At 45.4% G+C, this 24,062-nt stretch overlaps 1 protein-coding gene across 6 annotated transcripts in view; it reads left to right on the top strand.

Moving 5' to 3' along the window:
• Positions 1-2,498: 2,498 nt before the first annotated feature.
• Positions 2,499-24,062, top strand: part of ZNF423 (zinc finger protein 423) — a 227,855-nt gene continuing 206,291 nt past the window's right edge. For 2 of the 6 annotated variants that reach the window (XM_085589570.1, XM_021536121.4), the window contains exons 1-2: positions 2,499-3,080; positions 3,629-3,882. In XM_085589570.1, coding sequence (XP_085445696.1) covers positions 3,843-3,882 — 40 coding nt within the window. In that variant the 5' untranslated portion in view covers positions 2,499-3,080; positions 3,629-3,842. The other 4 variants (XM_021536124.3, XM_077786322.2, XM_085589574.1 and 1 more) reach the window with 2 other exon arrangements.

Raw genomic sequence — 24,062 nt, 5'->3', positions numbered from 1 at the left:
ATTTCTCTGGGGGGTCCAGAAGGGTTATGGGGCTTTCTTTGCTCAGGAGTGGCTGTGGGACATGTACGTATATCTGGAGGAGATGCACAAATGACGTGTTGTGACAATAGAGCAGCAAAGCATTTAGGCACATGTTGGAAAACTCTGTGGAGCAGAGATGTACTTACAGAGCAGGGCCTGGAGGAAATCTGTGTATTGCTGGGTTTGAAGATAATAGAGAGGGATGAATTAATAATTATATATGTGTGTGCTACATTTAAAGACAGATTTTTTTTTTCTGCCAAACCTACCTTCCCGCTTTCTTTATCACCGGCTATAAACTGGGTACTTCTCATGGAAGGTGGTGGTTTTAAAGATGCTGCTGCTTTTGGAATTAACTTGAACTACTTTCATGGGAGGGGCTGGGGATGCTCAGACCAGGGCTCCTCACCTTGCTCTGAACTGGGTAGGGCCTTGCAAATAACCTTCTCACTGGCTCTCTGGCAACTGAAAAAGTAAAAAAAAAATGAAAATGAAAATTTATAGATTTTCTGATGAATTTTAAAAATGGGGAAAAGTTGGTTCATTTAAATTATGTAATTTAAAGTTATTTTTAAAATATATAGAAAATGTGGGAATCTGCAGAGGGCTGGATGGCAAAGGGGCTTGGGGTGGCAATGGGGCTTGGGAATTATTTGCCAAGTGGAATGTGTAAAACTAAGATTGAAATCCCCTCTTTCTTGATTGCATGGGGATTTGAATTTGGGTCTCTGAACTCCTCTGAGAGTGCCCAACCGCCAGCACATTCTGGGATGAGAATCTGTCCTGCTGAAGCTGTTCTGCTTTGTAAGAATAATTAAATATTCATTGGGCCAGTGAGAGAACAGAAACAAGTTGATAGCCTGGGGATTAAGCCTCTCCAATAAGACAAGGATACAGAAGTAATTCAGTTCCTGATCCAACTCTGATGCTGAATGGATATGAATCTAGGGTCATGCTGACCAAGTTTACCAGGATCCTGTATTTTTCACCATATATGTATCATAACATTTTTTTTCTCCTTGTCATCTTTCCTTACTTTACAGAAACTGCTACCACACTGGCTTTTATAGTGGTGAGTCTGTGTCAACTAGAGTTATCCCCATTTTTACTGGAATCAGAATTGGGGACATGGGCTCTTTAGCAAGCCATCCTTGTTCCAGCATGCCTTTTTGAACCCCCAGTTTGCTACTTAGTGCAGTGGGGTGGAGGAAGTATACCTTAATTATAGGTTTTTACAGGAAACATTTTTTACTGTATGCCCAGTCTGTGGTAGTAATCTGTAATCACACAGTAGGAGGGAACTGTAAACCTTTAATATGACATTAATAAACACAATATTTTCTGTCAAACAATAACAAAACAGAAAATCAGAACTAAACATCTATTCAAATATGATGCTGCACTAAGGAACATTTTTTCAGTTCTATTCTGAACTCACCTGATTAAATGACAAACTCATTCCTGAGTTGCTTGGTTTTCTTTTGGTGTGGGGAAAAAAGAAAAAAAGAAGATGTTTTCCAGATGGAGCTCACTAGCAAGAAAGCAGTGCCTATACCCAGCCCCCTGCTCCCCCGTTTGATGCAAGCCCGCAGGCTGGGCAGACTGCGGGCAGAGCGCTGTGTCCTCACCACTGCCCTGGGGCCTGGCTTCGGCACCTTCCCCTGACAGGTCTGCTTTCACAGGATCTTAGCAAAACCCATTCCTTTCATTCAGTACACCTTCTCTTTTGATGTCCAGATATACGACTGGGCTGTCCTGATGGCCCATCACATGCCGGGGTGAGGATGCTTGGAAACAATTCCTAACGCACTGCTTGGGGCACGGTAAATGAAGTGCTTGGATGCACCTTGTTCTTACACAGAAGGCTCTGTGAAACCAAAGAACCCTGTCTGAATGGGAGAGGAAACTTATAGAGTGTTTATCGTGAGCAATTTCATTCATAACTTGCCACCAAGTGCTCTGTGAGATGACAAGTTCAGATTTTTCTAGAAACTGCCTTCCCAGTGGGCGACTCCAGGAGCTGCAAAATTTAACACCTTGGGAGAGACAGAGTAAAGTAACTCTCCCTCCAAGCTCTGCACAAACAGGCAGCGGAGGGGCGTGTGTGTGTGTGTGTGTGTGTGTGTGTGTGTGTGTGAGTGTGTGTGTGTGTGTCTGTGTGTGTGTGTGTCTGTGTGTGTCTGTGTCTGTGTGTGTGTGTGTGTGTGTGTGTTAAAAACCGCCCGCGACTTTTCCCGCGGCAGCTGAGCCCTTGCGCTCGGGGGGGATTTCGGTGCCCCCGCCCCGGTGCAGACCACGGGCGGCGGGCCCGGCCCGTCTGCGCGGGGGCTGCGCTCCGCGGGCCGGGCCGCGGACCCAGCGCCGGCCGGGCCGGGCCGGGCCGGGCCGGACCCGACGGGGCGGGGGGGAGAAGGGGGGGCGGCGGCTCGGCGCGGCCGCGAGTCCGGTCCGCGGCGGCGGTCCGCGTTTTGCGGGCGGCCGCTGTATTTCCCGGGCCGTCCATGGCTCGGTGCTGTTGGCTCTCTCTCCGTCTGATCGGCGCAGGCTGCGCGGGGCTCCCTACGGGATCAGAGCGCTCCCCCGCCGGGACTCCACTCCTCACATCCTCCTGCTGGGACTCAGCTACATTTCCAGCCAAGCCTGGCTTTATTATGTGTGTCTGCACTGCAGCCCCAGCAGCAAGATCAGGAGGAGGAAAAGGAGCCAGGACAAAGAAAAGAGAGGGAGGCTGGCGAGAGCTAAAGAAAATAAAAACCCAGGGCAGCAGCGGCAGCAGCGGCAGCAATGAAGGCAGGAGCAGTGCCACCTTCCAGCGAATAACCCATGGAGGCAGCTAGCGGCCCCGGCATCGATGCAAAGAAGCACTTACCTTGTTCCGCGAAGTGCGTGCGTGCAGGGGAAGGCGGCGGCGAGCGCGGCCGGCCGCGGGGAGCCCACCCGCCCGCCCGCCCAGCTCCAGCTCCGCGCCGCGCACGGCCGGCCGCGCCGCGCCGGGGACACGGGGCGGCCGCCCCTCGGCCCCCGCCGCCAGCATAAAAAAGGACTCGTCGCCCTCCCCGGTCAGCGGCGGGGGCGAGGAAGGGAGAGGCAGCCGGGGGCGAGCGGGCAGAGAGGGAGGGAGGGGGCCGAGCGCGGCCGAGGGAGGATTTAGGAAAATCGCACCCCCGGAGCGCCCCGGATTGCCGGGGCCGGAGCTCCTCGTGGGTTTAGACAGAGTTCTCGCCGCGTGCCCTCCCCCACCCCATACCCAGGGACCCCGCACAGGGCTCTGCTGCTTTTTTTTTTTTTTCCTCTTTTTTTTTTCTCCTTTAAAAAAAATTTATTATTCCGAAAGTGCGAGCCGGACTGAGCCGCAGGGCGCCTGCAAACTTTAAAGAGAACAAAAAGGCGGGTGGAGGCGCGGGCCGGGCTCGCTTTGCGTCGGTAGAATTTGCACATCCAAGGGGGGGGGGGAGGGAAGGAACAAAAAAAACCCAAAACAAACCAAAAACCCAAACAAACAACAACAAAAAAAAAAAAAAGGAAAAAATATTGCAACTGTTGCGCCCGCGATTTTTCTTTTTTCTTTCTTTTTTCTTTTTTTAAATTTTTTTTTTCCCCGGGGAAGGTGCCCGAGGGGTTGGAAAGAGGAGTTGAACTTGCCGCATTGCAACAGGCGAAAGAAGTGAGAAAATCAAATAATCGATCCCGCTGCTGCCGCTTCTCCTCGCAAAGTTTGGAGGTGCGGGGGGCGGGGGGCCGAGAGAGAAGGCAGGGAGAGGAAGAGAAGGAAGGGACAGGAGGAAGACGAGGAGGAGGAGGACGAGCCACGGCGCCCGGACATGTCCAGGAGGAAGCAAGCCAAGCCCCGCTCGGTGAAAGGTAAGGCATCCTCCACCGGCCCCCGCCGCCGCCGCGGCCCCGGGCAGCCGCCGCCGCCGCCTCCGCCGCCGCGACGCGGCCAATCAGGGCCGGGGCCCGGCTTGGCGGGGATTGCGAATCCCCCCCCGGTACGGGCTGGTGGTGGCGGAGACCCCCCCGGAACCCACGGCGTGTCCCTGCGCGGGGCATCCGCCCGCCCGCCGTCCGTTCCGGGGTTGTGTGGGTACCGCGGCGCCGGCCGAGACTCGCCGGCGACACGTGTCGCGATAATTGATGAAAGAAGCCGGTGGCATCGTTGAGGCGGGGAGGGAGGAAAGTTTTGCGGTGATGCTCGGGTGCGGTGGCGCATCGGCGGGCCGAGGAAGGGAGGAATGAGTTCACTCGTGTTTTAGCCGGTTAGCCCGAAATTAATGTTCCTTTATGACTGGGAATAGTAGCGCCGTCTGTTTGCTCCTTCTGTCCAATGCGCGTAAGGGTGGTGAAAGAAGGGGAGAATTAAACCCGATTTGATAGATAGGGGTTAAGAATTTGCTTGGGCTTGAAGAAACAATAGCCAAATTTAGTAACGGGTTTATGAGTAAAGGTTAGACATTAAACTATGCGTATTCTTCTCCATGCCCAGCGAAGCGGTGTTTAAAATCTCCTGTTTACCTCCGTAACAAAACAGCTGTTGGAGAAACGTAAAGGGAGGGCCAGGACCAGCCCCGCGCCGCACTGCACGCATTGCCAGCTTTTTGACTTTTAAGTGAATGGGTGCGAGAGAGAAAGCGTGATTCCAGAAGCCTTTCGCTCCCAGCCACGAGGAGGTTAGCTGATGTTGGGGAAGGTTTTATTGTCCTCTGCACAAAGCAGAAGTCGCAAACTCAGTGGACCGGAGGCTTTGTTGTAGAAACACAAAAGGATCAGAACTTTGGACGCCTAGAAGATGAAACAAAAAGTCCAAAGCTTTTGTAATTAAGTAACTTGTAAGTGGACAAAAATTAGCATGCAGTTAATCGATCAGCTAAAGAACAAATTGAAACCACATCCATTGCCATTTTATATTATTTGTGAAATATCCGTTCATTAATAGATGATTGCAGTGTAGTTGTATGTGCTTCAAATGTTTACCAAGTTTTTGTAAAGTCAGTCCTTTATCTCTGTACAACTCCCTTAATAATTTTTCCCCAAACTAAGAGCACCTTTTAGCATTGTGCTGTGGGGCAGGTTTGCAGCGTGGCATTGTGACCCTCCGCAATCCCGGACAATCTGCTAATGCAGCTACTTCAGTAATTGGTAGATGAATGTTACAGTCTCTGGGCAGAAGAAAGGCAGAGATAGAGCTATTTCTAGGGGATGCTCTGAAATACATTGTTTGAAACTAAAAGAATCACAGTTTGAGGACGGTGGAGCAGGCCTTGGGTCATGACTTCTCTCAGATGAGGGGATCACATTTAGTGGCCAGGCCTCTGAAGTTTAAAATATTTTCCTGTGCTCAAGTGTAACATTTAACATTCAGGAAATAGTTCTATGCCAGTGCAAACAGTCTTTGCTCTAGAAGCTCAGTTAGTAAACCTTGACATTTTGTGACATACAATTTTAGATATTTACCATTTATTACTCTTTTGTTTTCTTCCTCGTTACTTTTAGGCTACAATATCTCTTGCAAGTGGTTGATACTTTATAATGAAATTTTTACTCTAATTCTGATATAGAACTGATCATTATTTATGTGCTCACATTTATGAATTAAAGTAGGTAGCTTACTGGCAAGTCATAACTGAGAAACATTATCCCTGTAATGCAGAAAATTCTAGAAGGTCTTTGCAACAGTGAGCTGGGTGAAGCCCAGTTTTTAAAGATTATAAATATTTTTGATGTCTCTAGGCACAAAAAATTGTTTCCAGCTTCAGCAAAATCTGGATGTAAATTACAGGTCTTAGTTTGAGCTGCCTAACGGGGAGTCTAAGAATGAGCTGAATCTGGGTGAAATTCTGGATAATAGGAGACAGCTCATGTGTGCATGTAGGATAAAGAAATTCTTCATTCCTTTCTATTCACCCATATCTTCTGCTTGTAAAAAGTCCGTTGTATACATTTTGTGGTCTAGGGAGCTGGCAACCCAGTAGATTGCCACAGTACACGTTTCCATGGAAATAATTGAGATGTAATAAATAAAGGCACTCTGAGGTCATAGGTTTCCCAATTCAACTGAGAAGAGAACAAGCATAAATTATGTGGATATATGTGTGGCATTTAGGACTTAAAATAATGCAACATTTTTCTCTTTTCCATCTTTTATTTCACTTTGTATTGCAGCTTTGCTATTTATTAACTACTATGAGATTTGTGTATCCTTTTTCATTCAAAAAGATTATGCACTAAAATAGGATCAGTCTGTGCCTGTGATGAAAGGGATTATTCTGCATGCAAAAAGCAAGTTGCCTGCATTTTAAGTAGGAGCAATGGTGACTTTAAAGAAATGATTGACTTTGACAGAAGTATTGAATGTTGACAAGTCTTAGATGCGCGTTATTGCAAATGAAGTGATAGCAAACCCAAAGTGGGTGCCAGCACAGGTGCAGGTCAGGTGGCCCCTGTGCTGTATTATGAGGTCTCAGGTTCAGCCTGGCAGAAACTTACAGTAATTCCTGCAGCTGTAACTCCAGCAGTAGCCCTGGGCTTCCCCCTGACATGGGATTTATGATTTGCAATACAATTCACTGATTTGTTTTGACCATCAGTTTGTGCAAACTTGAAGATGCTAACCTTATAGCTGGTGGTTGGAGACAATGTTGGCTTAAAGGAAGGTGGTTTCACATCAATGAGAATGGAATAAAAGTGTGAGTGTTGAGTCTCTGCTGGTTTACAAAATGAACACTTAGGGGACAGTGTGGTGGTAGCAGTGATGGAGTAAAATACTTTCTGAAGCTTTACTTCATATCACAGATGAAGCCCAGGAAAGTAATTTTCCTCAGCACAGACTCTTGCCCTGTTACCAGTAACCTCAGCTGCTGAGAGTTTTTACAGTTCTTTCTAAGGAAGAGTTATACTTTAGTCAGTGTTGTTAAAACCACGTGGACCTGAACCCCAGAACGTAACACAGCTGTCAACGTCAAAGCACTCCGTCTTGTCCCCCATTACAGCTAATGAGCACTGATACTAACACCGGGGTCCTGAAAAGTTTGTTTGGTGCTGGCTACTACAGGGAGTGGGGGGCACCCAGCCCACTCAGGGGGCTGAGGAGGACAGGTCTTCCTTCTTCCCCTTGCTCAAACTGCAGCTTCTTGTGTTGGAGGTGGTTCTGGACGTCGCCATGCTGAGATGTGGGTAACAGCAACCCGTGGATTTCCAGTCCCATGCAATGGTAATTGAGGCATTACTGGAGTGCCCTTTGTGGGACTGGGCTCGCATTGGCACGAGGTTTTAGGCATCAGATGCACTTTGGCTGCTGAATTTGACAGTTCTGCAAATTGCTGTCAGCTTGCGGGGGTATTCTGTGCATAAACGTGCTCGTTGGTAATCAAACTGTTTTGCAAAAGAATGCACTAATTAACTCTAGATTTGTTATCCTACTTGAAGTTGCAGAATTGCTGTCATATTTTTTTGCTTTCTGTTGGCAAAAAATGCTGATAGAAACTTTTGATTCACACCCTACCTGCCTCATTTGTGTCAGTCAAGAAGAGAAAAGGGGGGTTGCTCATTACTTCGTTATCTGCAAAGTAAATAAAAATACTTCAACCATTTGCTGAGTTCCAATTAGTTGATTGCTATGAATGATCTTCTTTAAAGGAATGCTGTTTTACCTATCTGCTCATACAAAGGTTTGATTTTGAATGTCTTGTGAAAAGGATTCTCTTTGTCTTGATTGATGTCAAGAATAAAAGCATGATGGTAATATCCCTTTGAAAGCTATTGTATTGTCAGCTCTGGCTGACAGCAGGAGGCCCTCCTAGTGCTATAGATTAGCGCTGTGAAAACACTGACATTTTCTTTGTTATATTGCTGTTGTTCTGCTTGCAAAGTCAATTATACAATGTTGGAGCTCAGTTACAGAGTTGACTGTGGAAGTAACAATGTCTTTCATACTTGTCTTAAAGATATAATTTTCCTTTTTTCCCAGCTGATAAAGAAGAACCTGAAGGTACTGGAACAGTACATTCTACAAATTAAATTTTGACAAGTATAATCATAATTGCCAAATGCAAGAGACTTGTGTGATTATCCTTTAATTTTACAGTTCATTCAAGTTTCGGTGGAATTTTATTGATACAGTGAAAGCAGCAGCTAAAATTGATAAAACTCATATCAAATAAGATTATGCTCTTGATTGTTCTTTATCAAGTGTAGCTTTTGGGGGATTAGGAATAATTGGAGATGTTGGTGTTTCATTGTGGGGCTGGTGCCCTGAGAGTGTTTGAATCCATGCAGTATTCCGAGCACTGCCTTCAGGGATTAGCCTGCAGTTTTTAATTTTTGCCTGTGTATTCTGCTACAAGCCTAGCAGCGTTCTCCTCTGAACTCCACAAGTCCCATTTTCCTGCCTTTCTTTCCCTCTGGTATGCTCTGCTGGCCGGGATCTGGGTGGTATTTAACTGGTTTTACTGATTGAAACTCCTGCCTGTGTGCAAACATCTTTTAATTGCGGCCTGCTCCCATTGGTCTCAGTGAATATTACGAATAAACATGGCCAAAAATTGAAAAGAGTGGGAAAGGTAACATAAAACATTTAAATATAAATGGGAAGAAAATAGAAATCTCATATTTTTAGTGACTCTATGTCTAAAGCCATTGAAGAAGAATAACTACCATTGTACAGCTCTAGGAGAATTCTTCCTATGTTTTTCTTCAAAAATATTTGTGTACAATCAGCACAAGTTAAGGAACATCATTCACTGCTGAATTGCTTCAGATGACACATGCAAAAAAAAAAAAATCAGAGACCTCTCATAGGATGTTAATTGTAGGATTTCTAAATTACTATTATAAACTAATAGAGTAACAAAAGATTCTACAGTTACCAGTAATTTGTCAGGATTTATTTTGTTTTTCTTCAATAATTGAAAATTAATGTCTTGAAGTGAAAGCAGATGTTCATGCCATCCTCTGAATTGGATATAAAAATGATGTTTTGTAGATGTGTTAAGCTTGTGTAAATACAGATTGTCTTATCGTAGATGTGGCTTTGGCTTGGTTTTATCTATTGTTTGGTGCCAAATTAACTTTTAGGTTAAACGTGGGTAAGTGGTTTAAGCTTGGTTAAATTAACTAAATTGAGTACTTGAGGTGGTATCCAGTGATCAATTACTACAGTAAACATTTTAAAAACCCTACCTCACCTGCTGGCTTTGTGAATGAGGAGACTTTCTCATACTGTAGAATTAATATTTACTTCTATTTGATAAGTGCACTTGTAATTGTTTACTTGGCTATTTTTATTGAATTGGCTAATTTTTATCTTGCTTTCCAATTCCAATTTGTGAAATCAGTTTTAGATTATTTCAACGTTTGAAAAATGCAAATCACATTTTTTTGGAAAAAGAAATAATCTCCTGGTCTCATGCGTCATATTATTATCATATTCTTTTACACAAAAGATTATTAGTTACCCACAATAATTGAACTGTCTTATAAAATGCCTGTATCAGATCCTCATCACTCCATCAATGTTCTCTGTAAATGCCTCTGAAAAAGCGTGGCTATTATATTCCCTTGTATCCTAGTAAATGTGCTGGCGAAATGAAATACTACTAATATAAAACCTATTAGAGACTCCTGCTAAATCTTGACTGACAAATGGTGCTGGAGGGGAGGGCCTGCCTTTGGTGTGTGTGTTGGTGGACACAGACTCAGCGAGTGCAGGTGGGAGCTGGAGCCAAGTGAGGACCAGCTCTGAGTTCTTATGTGCATTTATTCCACATGTTTGGGAGCCCAGAAGTAGATTCTCATGCATTTTCTTTCCTGATGTCCATTAGTAAATGGAGAAAAGCTAGTTCCTTTTTTTCTTAGATAAATAAGGTGATGGGAATTTTAAGTACTACATCTTTTTGACAACACCTAGATGTATAGATATGTGCAGCACTGAATTATGGTGGCTTGTTGGAGTCCCATTATTCTGGGGAGCAGAAGGATGTGCAGGGACTAAATGGTCTCTTGTGACATTTCCAGATACAGAAGGCTCAGGCTTCGACCTTTTGCAATGGCTTGTTTTCAAAAATGTAAACAAAGGGACCCAATGGTTTTGGGAAGTGGGTGCTGCCATTTGGAAGGGACTCACAGATCTCCCTGTGGTACTGTGGGTTGATGGATAGCATTAGCTTTCCACAGAATTACTTACTTCAGGTAGCACTGCAATACCCATCTGAATCTCGCCATAAGCACCTTCATTATATTGTTTGCACTTGCTTAAAAAGAAAACCTTTTCCTTTCTAGCCACAGATTAGGCAACAGAAAGACCAATTTGTAGAGCTTGTAAATGCCACTTGTTAATCATATGCAGTACAATAATTAATTTTTTCCCTCTTCCCCCTTGGATGTATTAAGTCAACTTTTTAGCTTTTTTATGTAATTGAAATTTGCCCTTTTGTTACCTGGGCATGAATTATTTTTGAAATGTTGTCATTACCCGCCCTGCTGTGAGGTTTATCTCTTCTGTTCATCCTAATTAAATAAAACATACTGTTGTTCACTGGTCTCGTGTTGAACTGAATTACCTGCCTGAAGGCTCGCTGGTGTCGGGCTTGCTTCTTGTTGCAGCAACAGCCGTTGACTAACACATTTACTTTTAGATTTTCATTTCAAAGGGCTCAGTTTGTGCAGTGTGACAGGTGAATGGTGAATGCTTTACAGGACTTTCAAGAGCTGAACAAACAGTAAAGGACTTATTGCTACTGCAGCGTGGCAAGTACAAATGTAAGGCAGCCTTTGTGGCAGAGGAGTGTTTCCTTTGCTGCATAGAGGCCACTCAGGAGACCTGAAGGGCTCACTTGGGTATGCTGGGGGTGAAATAATCTCAGTTGTGATCTCATTTAAACCCACCCTACCTGTGTGTTCTCCTGGGCAATTTCTAGTAGGGTTGATCTCGTCTCTCTTTGTAGCATCACCCGCAGTCATGTTCTCCTTGAGTCTGGCACTGATAACGAAGGCTGCTTCAGAAGTGTAACAGTTGGAGTTTCTTCACACAGAAGTTATTTCTAGTTGATATTAGAGAACGTAAACAATGCATTCAGGTTTTAAAGCGAAGCAGAGGGAAAGATCCCTCCTTGTAGAGAAACAGTTTGTTTAAGCCTCTGATAGCACTGCAGAAAATGCATTGCTCACTAGTGAAATCCTGTTATGAGTAAAAGTACAAGAATTAACAAGTCGCTGTACTCCGGTCTCTGTTGGCTCTTGCTAGGCTCTGGAGGTTTGGTCAAATGTGGCCTAATTCTGCTTTCCAAATATTAAAAAAAATTACACAGAGGGCAAAAAGACAAGTTCTTAATATGCATATCCTGGGAAAATCCTAAACCAGTATTTTTACCCCCTCCAGTCCCAAGGCTAATCAAAATTCCTTTGTTTCCACATCTACCATTAAAATATATGCCTCCCTTGGTTGCCTGCTGACTGAACAAGTTTAACCACTCAATCGATTGGACTCACAAAAGCTGTTACTGGCTTTATGTAGTATTTGCCTACAGGTAATATAGAGATTGGGGTGAGGGTCTAGGTACCCTTCACCAGGTACTTAAATTCGCAGCTCTGTTCATTTCTTGATGATCCTCACCTGGCTGATAGGAGGTTTTTCTGGGTTATTACTGAGGCAGCTTAGCCAAGCATCCACCTGCTGATTGCTGGAACTTGCTTCACATGGTGGGTAGCTGAGTGGTAATGAGGATAATATTGGTGAAGACAGACTTGCCACGTGCTTTAGAAAGGGAGTGGTGCAAAGTAGAGGTAGTGTACTGTGCTGGGTGTGTATCTGTTTTTGCTGTCTTTAGTGTGAGTACATTTTGTTTTTCCTTGATAGTAATTGGAGCTGGGTTGTATGTTTAAGTGTAAGTCCAAGCTCTCTGAATAGCACTGTTAATTGAGATTTGTGTTGGAAGACTGTGAGTAGGCTCCCATCAGCTGTAGGGTGAGGGCTCTGTCTTGTTTTTGTGGTAGTGTTTCTTACAGGCCTTGGTGGGGGCTGGATTTTAGTTTCATTCCTTGCACTGCAATTGCAAGAGCAGGAGCAGCAAAGAGATTTTATGGGAATGGTCATTCAGGATCTAATGCTGGAGAGAGTGTCTCCTGCTCCTTCTGCTGGCTCTGAGATTGCTGCTGGGAGGATTTCCAGGGGAGCACTGGGAAGGTTCAAGGTGCAGAAGATGCAGCAGGGCTGTGGAGCTCCTAGATGGCACTGGGGAAGCCCAAGAGACCTGGGTTGTGTTTAACATCTGTCATTGTAAGCAGGTACAGATTTACATGAGAGAAAGTGGCTGTGATTCTGCATTCTTTCAATTTCATGTCTGAAAAAAGGGCAAACTAAAAGGAGGGAGAGAAAAAACATGGTAGAAGGCTGAACTTCATGCTTTGGGAAGTGGAAAGGCTAAACAGAGAGAGAAATAAAACAGGGAAAGTAGAAAATCTGTTGCTGCAATTTGAGTATGGAGGGTGCCTGATAATTAGGTGCAAAGCCTTGGCGTGGAGGTTGGCTTACCTGGAACTGTATCGATATTATTTTGAAGTTTAAATCTAAAGACTGAGAGAGGAACAGATCTGAAAAGTGACTCCAGCTCCATGGAAAAGTATGTGATTATGCATAAGTAGGAAAAAAACCACTAGACATGTAAATGACTTAAACAAAATAGCTTTTCTGCTCTTACGAGACAGTGACAGTGCTTTCCTGCCTGGAGGAGTGCATTTGTTGTGCTATATAGTTATTTTCTGTTTACTATAGAGACATTTGAGGACAAGTGTGATTGCAGTCATGAGTTCTTGGCGTTTCAACTATTTTAGGATCATGGCAGTATCTGAACTTGGCCTGTGAGGACTCACAATTGTTCAGGGTTTTGGACAGAAGGGGAGATCAGGTTGGTAACTGGAAAAAGTAGGCTTTCAACACTTACTCTGTGAATATTCACAAATACATATAGTAGATAATGTGTCTTTGTGTGTAAATGAAAGAGAAAGCTTAGAGGAATAGGTAATATCTTTTGTTGGGCCAACTAAAATGGTTGCAAAATGCAAGGAAGTTTTTCTGATGCATGAGCCTGCCTGCTGTGCTGAAAAAAGCAGCAGCATTCTGGCTATTTTGCTTGATAGGTAAATGTAGCTTTGTTCTAATTTACTTATTCAAGCTATTACTCAGATTTCTATTGCTTCATTAGATTACTCACATGAGTAAAGAGATACTGGATTACACAGTATTGCCAAGCTTGTGTATTATTTATTGCTGAATTCTGTGGATGCATTTTGGTTGGGTAATTTGTTCATGGCCTCCTTTATTTCTAGGAAAATGGCATGCCTTGCCCTTTATAATTTCTTTGCTTTTACTGACCAGACTGTTCCCCCAGAGGGCATGTGGGATGTGGCAGAGTACTGAAAATACCAGGGTAGGGAAGTAGAGAAGGAAGGCTGTGTGTGACTTGCACCTTATTTATGTTTATGCTAGAATTATGTAGAAAAAATGGTGTGTTTCTGTCAGGGATACATTGTGGGTAATGTGGTAGGCAACTCTGGCTGCCAAAGTTGTTGCCTCAAAGATTTTTTTTCTTTTTTTTTTAAAGATAAAGAAGTACTTTGGTCTGATTCTGAGCATACTTGAGGAGTATGGTACAATGCATTATGAGCTGTTTTAAAATGAAACGCTGAGTGCTTGTCTTTGGCTCTTTAGTCAATGCTTGTATATGAGCCCATTGATCTGATTCCTATAATTTCATGGGTGTTTTCTTTCCTGCTTGATAACAGATAAGTGATATTCATTTTAGAACTCAAATTTGATTTATTTTTATTACTATTTTTTGTCTCAAACACTTAACAGAGAGCTTCTTTTTTCATTCTTCTCAATATAAGTAGATTCAGTAATAAGCCTGAATATAAAGGTGAGGGTCTGAAAGCCCCCACCCCTGAGAGATGCTTGGCAGAGGCGTGGTGTGCCTGGCTGCAGTGCCCCGAGGGTGCTGTGGAGGGGGAGCTGCCGGCCCTGCCTGCAGAGCTGCCAGGCTGCACCGCCGGGTGTCCCTGGCTGCAGCAGGAGCTGCTGCTCAGGGGCCTGGGGGCACAAACCCCCTGCAATTGGCAGAAGGATGCTGTGTTGGTGGTGGGGCTGTTGGTGTTATGCAGGCAGATTGCTCACAAATGGGGTTTGCTGGCTGCTCTGACATGCACCAGGAATTCTCCCAAAGACATAATGCATATTTTCATAAAGAGGTATCCGAGTTATGGTTTTCCCCCTTGCCAGTGGGTCTGTATTCAAAATGTGGCTCCAAAGAAAGTGCATATAAAAATGAGCTTTTAATTTGTCACCTGCTGCTGTACCACCCTGTCCTCCTTGAGATGCCAAGTTGTAAATGAGGTTTTTGTATCCCCACACACGGCCATCCAAGAAATGTTCTCTCTGTTGTAGCAGTTAGTGGCACAGCTGAAGACATCAGACTTAAAACCTGGCTACTGCCTTAAAACCTGCTGCTGTCTGACTGGCACGAGCAAAGCCAATGTGGTGCAAAACTTGAGCAAACAAAAAGGCAGGTAGAGAAATTGCTGTCTCCAGAGACTTTGGAGGTCCTGGCTGCCTCCAGAGCAGAGGCTGCTAAAACCTTTCTGTCCCACAGTGTTAAGGTAAAAGGAAGCAAAATTGTTTGTTTCTGCTGTCTCTCAGAGTGCTGTTGGAAAACTCCCTTCAAATGAACCTTAGAAAATGCAGTATTGTCTCTGCAGGTCTTATCTGGGAGAAAAGTGTTTTGCCTGGCTATATGTGGTCTCTTCTAGCCTGCCTGTTTGTCCAAGCACTGGGGGTGGTGCACATGCCAGCTGTAAATTCTTCTCTCCTAGCAAACCTCAAACCACCTAATAAAAACATTGCTTGAGGTAGCCACCAAGAACTTGATTTTTAATTTATGCACAGATGATGATTTCAAGGGAAAATAGCCCAACTATGGGACAGGCAGGGAAATTGCCATGATGATTCCTACATATCTGTAACCTAAGAAAATGTTCGTGAAGTCCCTCCAGGAGCTTTGTTTCCCTTCCTATTGCATCTGGCCCACTGTGGAGCTTGGGAAGCTTGAGAGGGAATACTTACAGGTAGGATTTCCTCCCCAGGTTGAAGCCTCTTTGCTTGTTTTTCCTCCTTTGAATCTTTGCTGGTTTTGCTCCTTGCAGTTAGGGAGAACATGACCACAGCCCTGGAAGTGCCTTCAGGGAAGGAAGCAGGCAGGGCAGGATAGGGCAGGGTGGGCTTGCCTGCTGGGTAGTGAGCCCAGAGTCCAGCCTCAGCCACTGTTCAGCCCATGGTGGGAGCTGCTGAGGCCCTGGTGGGGAGGAGATGTGGTAATCCTGCTCTTTTGGGAAGCTGAAGGCAGTTGGCCCCTTTATTAGATGGAATTTATCTGCTTCTTCTTCTTACTGTCTATTGCTGGCTGGACTTGATTTTCTTTTATTGGTACATCCCAACAAGTTTGGTTTTTTCTGAAGATTTTCTTGATTTGATGTTGCCCCTGGATTAAATACAGTCTGCAAATTGGCATATGTTGGCACGCTGCTCTGGAAGGGAGCATGGAGATGATCCCTGGTTGGTTTGAGGCTGCCATTACCTTGCACTCAGCCTGTGAAACTGCTTTTTGCCTCTCAGCTGCTTGGCCCAGTCCCATGGCTGTGCCCAAGGCTGCTCCAGGTGAGGGCAGATCTGATGGGGTTAGTTCTTCTCTTTCTGGATCCTTGTCCTGCTGCCTTCCGAGCTTCCTTCAGAGCCAGTTTGACCTACCAGCCCACCAGAAAAGTAACCCTGTAGCTCCCTGCTGGCCCTGCACAGGTCTGGGGTGTGTTAGGGTAGGGAAAGCCTCCATATCAGTGTCCGAGTTCCATTGCTTTGCGTCAAACCTTTGTGGAAAGAGCCTCAGGTGAGGAGGCTGAGCTGTGGCCCCTTGTGTGGGAAGTGGGTGTGCAGGTGTATCTGCAGGGGGCTGGTGGGCAGGCTGTGAGCCCCCTGAGAATGTGCTCAACAATGGTGGCTGTTGGAGCAAGTGCTCAGATCCATAGTGAAGCACAGGGTGCAAAGGAGTACAGCCTGAAGAAGTTCACTGGAAGTTATGAAGAGTAGACTCAAGTTGTTCAAGTGCTTGGTGCTCTCTGCCATTCCTGGCACAATATGTCCCAGCAGAGGTGTGAGCTGTGGAGTGCTTGGTGCTGCGTCCCTGCAGTGGCTGGATGCTGCTCCTCGTTCCCCTCTGGATGGGGGCCCAGCCGAGCAGGCAGCTGTGCTCTGAAAGGAATGCAAAGCAGAGAAGGGCAGAGCTCCTTCTGCGAGGCAGGGAGAAGGCGCCTGGACCAGAGTTTGGCCAGCATCTTTCACTTTCCTGTGCTGGTGAATTGCTGGCAGCTGCCTTGTGTGAGGCAGCATTGCTGGGGAACAATTTTCTTCTCTGTTCTAACATAGTAGAAATAATGCCACTAAGAAATTAGGTTATGTATCTCAAGGGAAAGGGAGATTTGTTATTCTGCTTTTAGCGTGCACCATAGACTGTGTCACCATGGGGCCCGCACCACCAAGTGGGTGCTTGTGCTAATCCTGCTACTTAAATGCCAGACAGTTCTTTGGCAGAGGCTGATCTGTCTCCCGTGCTTGGGTAACAGGAGATACTATGGTAAATTCCAGCTCTTTTGGCTACTTTATAGTCTGTTTTCTTGGGGCAAATTTTGACTATGGTGCAATAGCACCACGTCCCATGAATGTCCTGTCTGGGCTTAAAATGTCACAGTGGCTTTGTGGAGGACAAAGCCTCTGCTGCCCAAAGCACCTGGTGTCCTTGGACCCATGAAGCTTGTGGCCAGCCTGGCCTCTCTAGTTGCAGCAGTGCCTCTTGCTTGTTTGTATTCTTACTGGGATAATTTCTGAAGCAGCAAATTTTGATGGCTTTCCCTGTAAGGAAGGATCCCCCCTCCCCCTACCTTCCTCCCCCCTTCCCCTCATTTTCTTATTTTTAGTCACATGAAGTAAAAGAATTGGTTGTTTGCCAAGAAGGAAAACCAACAAACAAAAACCCCAAAGCAACCACAACATTGTACCTTTCCTTGCTTTTAAAAAACATTTCCTTGTAAGTGTAACTAATGATGTGTGTTTTTAGTAGAAGCCTGTGATTCAGTGTTAAACCAATAGCACAACAAAGAATAAAAGACTGGTTTATTGTGTGTTTTCTTATTTAATATTAATCTTGTTCAGATTTTAGAAAACTCTGTGGTGTGAAAATATGAAGAAATTTGCCTCTTATAAAGGAATACAGGAGAATAAGATGTTTAACTTGGCATGCTTGTGCAATAGCATTGGTTGAGCTGCAGTCTGGGCTCACAAACAGCCTTACTTAAAAAAGGAAGGTTTACATTTTATAAATATTTCTGCCTCTCTTTCTCTTTCTTTTGCAATACCTAACGTACACAGTCTGTTCTGCTGTTAACTCCCTGATGCAGAATTCCTGAGTTTGGGCTAATAGAAAATTTGGAGGATTCTTCATTATCTGAACCTCTTGAGAAATACCAAATATGTTCCAGTAATTGTGGTGTAGTACAACAGGGAGTCACACTGGCAGTTTGTTGGAAAGGGTTTTTCCTGTAGTTATGAAAACCATACAACTATTAAAATCCCCAAATCTGAAACCGCTGGGATTACTCATATACTTACAGTTAAGCGCATGCCTAAAGGTAGATATATTCAGCATGGCATTTTTGACTGGCATTTGATTCATAGCTTGAGAATATGAGAAAAAAACCAAACCATTCCTCAGTTGCTTTAGTCCTGGGCAGCTTTTTCATTCTGTGCTTACATGCTGTAGTATGCTGGGCTCTGGTTCATGACAGAAGCACCTGGGTTTTCTGTAAAGCAAATCATTGATAATAAAGAATGAAAAGTTTGCAAAACAATAAGATACTCCAGGCTACTAGAAGAGACTTGGAGTCAGATTTTTCCCCTTCTGCCTCTACCATGGATTCTGGAAGAATGATCATGTGTCAATTTTTTTTTTTCTTTCCTCTTTCAATGTTTTCTATCTTAGTTGTATGCAAAGAGGATATAACATTTGTGCCTTGGAGAGTAGAGTGAATGAATTTATTAAACACTGTGAGATGCTGTATAGGTGAAAGTGAAATGTAACACCAATGTTACAGTTCAGGTCATAATATTTGGGTTTGCTTTGTTGTTGCTTCATTTTCCCTATTACAGATTATTTTCCTGTTAACTCTGTTGTATAAAATGGAAAGTGATGCTTGATTTCTAGTTCCAGTATAGAGGCTTCTTTCCTTGCTGTGTAGTCTTGTACTGAGAAGGTGCTGGTTGCCTTGCTCATCTGTCCACAAGGTAGCAATAGTTCCAGCTCTCTGTATGTTTCAGTTTCTTTCCTTAAGACTTCCTTCTATGAAATATTTTGAATCTTCTATGTGACTTTCTCTCAGAAAGCATTGGCATGTGCCTACAAGTTTACTGGTATATCACCCTAAGCAGTTAGCCCACCTATTCTTGTGAAACGAAATGCATTTTGCACCCATGAAACGAAGTGATTTGCTTTGAGCCAAAATTTGGAAATATGAAGGTTGTCGAGGGTAACTAATGAGAAATGGTTTTGTTACATTTCTTTAAAGGAGGTTCATTTGCACTAGTATCAATATGTGGGGGAATTTAATTTTAAAACCAGCCCCAGCCACTTTGTAGAAAAATATAATGCAGTACATAAACTCATTTTAGACACTACTTATTCTACTGTGTCCCATTAGTTGATGTTTACACAGTGCTTTGAAAATGTAAAGCACTATATAAGTGCTTATTATTACTACATTATTATTATTCTCCCTCTTGAAAAAAGACCCTCTAGGGAGAAGGGGGACTTGCTCTGCATTTCTTCCATAGTGCAGATCCCACAAGAAGTATACCTACTTGTTTTGGTTTGTACATTCTTCCCTCCCCGTTTCCATGTTTTTGGAAAAAAGGTACTGTGTTTTAGATATTAGAGATTTTATTTAGTTTATGCTGGGTAGCTACAGCAATGAGAACATTATTTGAAGGCATCTAAAAATCTTAAAATAGCTTTTTATTACACTCTGTGCAACCAAGTGAATCCACCCTGGCACTGGCCCCTGTGGTTTGTGGGTGCCGGGGCTCCTTGCCCAGCCTGGGCACTAAGGGATAAGCAGGAGCCAGTGATGATGCCCTTTGCTGGGCTCCTTGTGATGTTCTCTCTTCCACAAAGAACTTCTTGGACCCTTGTGGGCCCAAGGACAAAACTTGTGAGTGAAGGGAGTGCAGGATTGGTACTTACAAAGCCTGAGAATAATTTCCCTCCTGTAGAAAGGAAGCACTACAAGTTTTTCTGCAGTATCAGAACTGCTGTTTTTCCTTCTAACCTGTATCACAAAAGAGGACAAGATTTCAGTTTAAGTTACTTTAATCCCCTTTATTCCTTGCCTCATTATAATGAGAATGGCTTTTAGTGAGCAGTATTAACCATTTGCATCCTGAAACTTGAGAGCAATTCTCTTTGCCTCTCTGTTATATAAACTGTGTCATCCTGTGGTAGAGGCTGTAATCATGGCTGATGAAATTTGGAGTTATTTCTGCCTGGGTACCCCTGGGCTTGCATTGTCATAAGGTGGAGTAGCAGGAAACGTAATCCTCCTTTAAGTACAGCATGGAGCTTTCCACTCCACTCCTACTTTTACATTTGTTCCACTGTTGTTGGGTGCTTTGGCCCCTGCCTGGCTTCATGTTGGGTTCCCTGCAGTGCAGCAGCTCTGCTTCCAGCATTCCCAGCTCATCTTTACATTCAGCTCCATGTGGGAAAAGGAACAGAGGAAAGGGAAAGGGAAAGAGTCCTTGAAAATGTGAAGGAGGGGATAGTCTGAGGATATTGTTTATTACACAGCATAACCTGACTTAGGTTTGTCACTGAATTTGGCCCTTGGTTATGTCACACACATGGCCACTAAAAAATGAGGTCACATGCAGCATTTCAGTCTGGTTTCCATCCGAAATGAGGTTTTACACATGTACCCTTCGCTGATGGTCCAGTCTGAGCTGATGTCCCCAGGCAGTAGGAGGGGGTGCTGGTCAATTGTAGCTCTGGTCTCAAACCTCTAGAAACAACAGGAGGGTGAAAGAAGGAGGGAAGCCCCCCAAATCTGCTGAGAGAGCTTCAGCAAATGGTGAGCAGCTCATACAGGCAAATGCTCTGTGGGAGTGGGGATGTGGTGACAGGCTGGGCCAGTCCTGGCCATGTTCAGAGTTCCCTTTCCTTTATTCACTTCAAGAGATAAATAGTTCAGATGTGACTGACAACAGTTCCAGACATTGTCTAAATTAAAACTGAAGTGTAAGTGTGGTCTGATAACTCACACCCACGTTTTGTGTAAGTACTTGTTAATGGGTTCATCAGCCTTGTCACTGCTGGTCTCAAGCTTTAGATTTAGAGAGGAAGGCACTAGGCTGCAGGGAGGTGCAGGGATGGGATGGGGCTGGCATTGGCTGGGGGCAGCAAGGGGTGGGGGAAGTACTGTGTCTCTTAGTTTGCATCCCTCCTGAAGCTGCCAGTCCTGAAATAATGGCCCAGGAAATTGGCCATGGGCAGTTTTGCTGTGCTCAGTGCCCAGGGACTTGTCAGTGCTGGGGAAGTGGTGAGATGGATTGGCACGGGCTTGCATCCCTCCCTACTTAATTTCTTTCTGAATAGCAATTAATTTGGGAGTGGAAAATTATAAATTTTTATAGACTGAAAGTTTAAATTCAGAATGAAATCCACTTGGACACTGGATTGTTTGTTTAATTGATTGCAGATGAATGCTCAGACTGAGCCTGGGGCAGCAATAGGTGTATGGACTTGATATGGTTAAAAAGGAAAAAAAAAAAATCTACAATTTCTTACCTCTTTCTGTTTGAGCTTGACAAGTTTGTAGAAATCTTGTCAGTGAGAGCAGACTTGTTACTGAAACTTGGCTCCAGGCGATACCCAGCACAAGCCCTGGGTGATGCAGGGCACTTCCCATACCCCCAGAGTAGACATGGTGTAAGTGGGAAAACTCCGGAAGGATCAAATGTACCTGCCGTGCCTTAGCAAAGGCAGCTACTTGCAATAGAAGTCCTCAGAACTGCATTCTCGTCAAATTTCCTTGACAGAGCTCATTCCTTTCCCTTTTGTTGTCATTTTCTATTTGTGTTTTATTGACAAACATAGGAATGATAAAATATAAATGAAGGTGGCAGTCATCACCCTCACTGTGGCGTAAATCATGGGGTACAGGTTTGGGGCCCAACCCTGGGGCAGCTCTGTGGGATGGGGTGGCTGTCACTGGTTCCTCAGTGTCCCCACCGCTCCCCGAAGGACGGGGGATGTCCCAGACTCCCCGCCATGCACACCGCGTTAACGCTAAACACAAGCAGGCGCAAAGATGCTCCACAAACACAACCGGTTTGTGTGGTGGCACGGGAGGCGAGCAAATCCCCTGCAGAAGACGCAGGGCAGCTGCCCATTGCGGCCCCTGAGCCGGCCGGGCGGGCCCCGCGTGTCCGTGCCCGGGGCCGCTGGCGGGGTCTGGCTCCCGGGCCGCCCCCGCGGAGCGCCGCTCCGACAGCCCGGGGCCGGGCAGATGGCTCCCTCCGGCCGCGGGGCCCCGCTCTTCTGGGAGCGAGCCCCGCTGAGACTGCAACAACAGCAACCCGGGGGCCGGGCAGATGGTCTACTGCCGGCCGCCAGCATAATTGCATCAGCTGGTTTCTCCTGCAGCCAGCCGAGCCTCCTATTTGTACCGCTCTGAAATGATGCTGATTTGTTTTCCTCCTTTTTTTATCCCCCCCTTCCCTGCCTTGTTTGAATTTTTGTGAGGGATGGGCTGAGGCCGGGGGGCGGCCATCTGCCAGAGGTGTCGGTGGTGGGGTCTGTCCGGCAGACACCCGAGCGGGCGGGGGGCACGGCTCTGGGCTCCCGCTCCTGCCTCGCGTGTCGCTCCGGGCTCGAAGGGACGAGCTGGACCAGCACGACCCTTCCCAGCCTCGGTGCTGCACTGCAGTCTCAGTCCGTGTGCAATACGTCTGCCAGCCTCCACCTTTAAATTGCTCCACATACCCGAGCTGCCGCTCCCTGGAGCACGCCAGCCCGAGGTCTGAATTCTGCAGCAAAGCCCCTCGGGTCCCGGCTCGCTGCCTCCCCCTCCCTGGGTCGGCACCTCGGCGCTGCTGCGGCAGGAGGGCTGCGAGCTGTCCGCTGGCGCTGCTGGAGCAGCTCTGCAGCCCTGCTCGCTCGCCTGCCACCCTCGCTCCTCCTTTTGGGCTCTTGCTTCACAGACAAAAGATCTGCCTCTTTTAACCTGGGACTCTTCTGTTTACAGGGATTGCTGTCAGGTGTGGGCTCCGCTGACTTTCTAAGACACAAAATATTTATGGAGGGTAGGCCGGGGTCCCTGGAGATGGCTGATATCCCTGTGTTGCGTTCCCAAGTGTCTCGGTGCTTCTTGCTCATGGTTTGGTGGGGTAGGGGCCAGGAACGATGAAGTGGTGCCTGCTGTTTGCTCTGGTTTTAGCTCTCAGCACGGCACAGGTAGTTGCAGTAGTGCTGATCTCAAGTTGCTGCTGACCCAGAGGTCCTGTAATCCCTAATAGTAGTAGGATTAGATTTTTGTCCAGCCAAGTCCTCTTTTCCTTTTGATTTTTTTTTTTTCTACTTTTGCAATACTTTATGCCCTAGCTGACATACATTCTGCCTCCTCCATTGACCTTTGCCTGGGTACTCCAGTTCCTAGGAAAGACTTGCCCTTCTTTTCGGAGAAGCTTGTCAACCTGGCCCTCCCCTCTACGCTGTCCTACCTGCCCCTTTGTCCTTTTTTTTGTGTGCAAGATTGATTTTTGTTGCTCTGAGCCTGTATCTGGCCCCCTCTGCTCTCATTAAGCAGACAAAATCTCTCACTTCACTTTCTGGGTCCACGACTGATTTCTGTGGGGGTAATTTTAAGACTTTGGTTTGTATTAATCTGTCAGACTTTTCCACTGTCATTAAAGGTGTGAAACTTGCTGAGTTCAACTGGCTGCTGTGTAACACTGCTGCTAGTGCTGAGCTTCCCATTGGTGTTTCAGAGAGGGATGGGACATATGGATGCACCAAGGATCCTAAAGCACCTGATAAAGTCCATCTTTACAAATGGAGAGGGTCTGGCCAAACTACACAGCTTCAGTTGCTGCAACACTGTGGTGGGTTCAGCTAGCAATGGGGTGGTGCCAGTATAAAAATGCTACGTGTCCCAATTCTGTGAAAGTCCTTTATCTGCCATAAACTCCAAATATGCAGCTGCTGGTGCTAAACCAAAACTTTGCAAATCTCCTGTTGGGCTCTTCAGGATCAGTTCTTGTTTCTTACTTTTTCCTTAGAGTCTGTAGGTGTGTGTAATTATATGTATTTTTGAAAGCTCTAACTGTGCCTCATTTAAACTTCTGCAAGCATCTTTGTAAGGTCAATTAAATGACTACAGAAGAAAATTATCGAAAAATGAAACAAGGGAAATGTGCATTTACCCAGATGGGGCTTGCAAGCCAAGCAAAATGTTGTGTTAGCCCAACAAATGGGTTATTTAAGCAAAGTCCTACCAACACAAACATAGGAGAGTCAAGGCTAAGTGAGTTTTGGAGCAATACAGGATGTGACCCTCTCAAGTTCACTTTTCAGGATTACACAGGTTGAGAAGATGGGCCTGATTTTAAGGTATGCTTGAAAATGGCATTTGAAAGATGCTGATAAAAGCACTCTGAGCTGAACTTTTCAAGTACTCCCCTCAAAATTCAGTTTTGGGGTCTGAACAACTGCACCACTGTATTCTCTTATTTACACAATTTACTTGAGTAGTGCCAAAGTCAGTAAAAATGAGGTTGGTACAGGTCTAAGAGAGGGAGGGTGTGGTGTTATACCCTGAAGAAGACACAGGGGAGGGTGTTGTCTCCTATGGTCACACGTGTCCAGCTCTGGGGAGGACCCAGGCGTGCGTGGCTCTGCCCACCC

Source organism: Lonchura striata, chromosome 11 (assembly GCF_050655825.1).
Source record: "Lonchura striata isolate lonStrDom1 chromosome 11, ASM5065582v1, whole genome shotgun sequence".
Classification (NCBI taxonomy): Eukaryota; Metazoa; Chordata; class Aves; order Passeriformes; family Estrildidae; genus Lonchura; species Lonchura striata.
The sequence above is the reverse complement of the archived record's forward strand: the minus strand, read 5'-3'. Positions and strand labels throughout refer to the sequence as shown.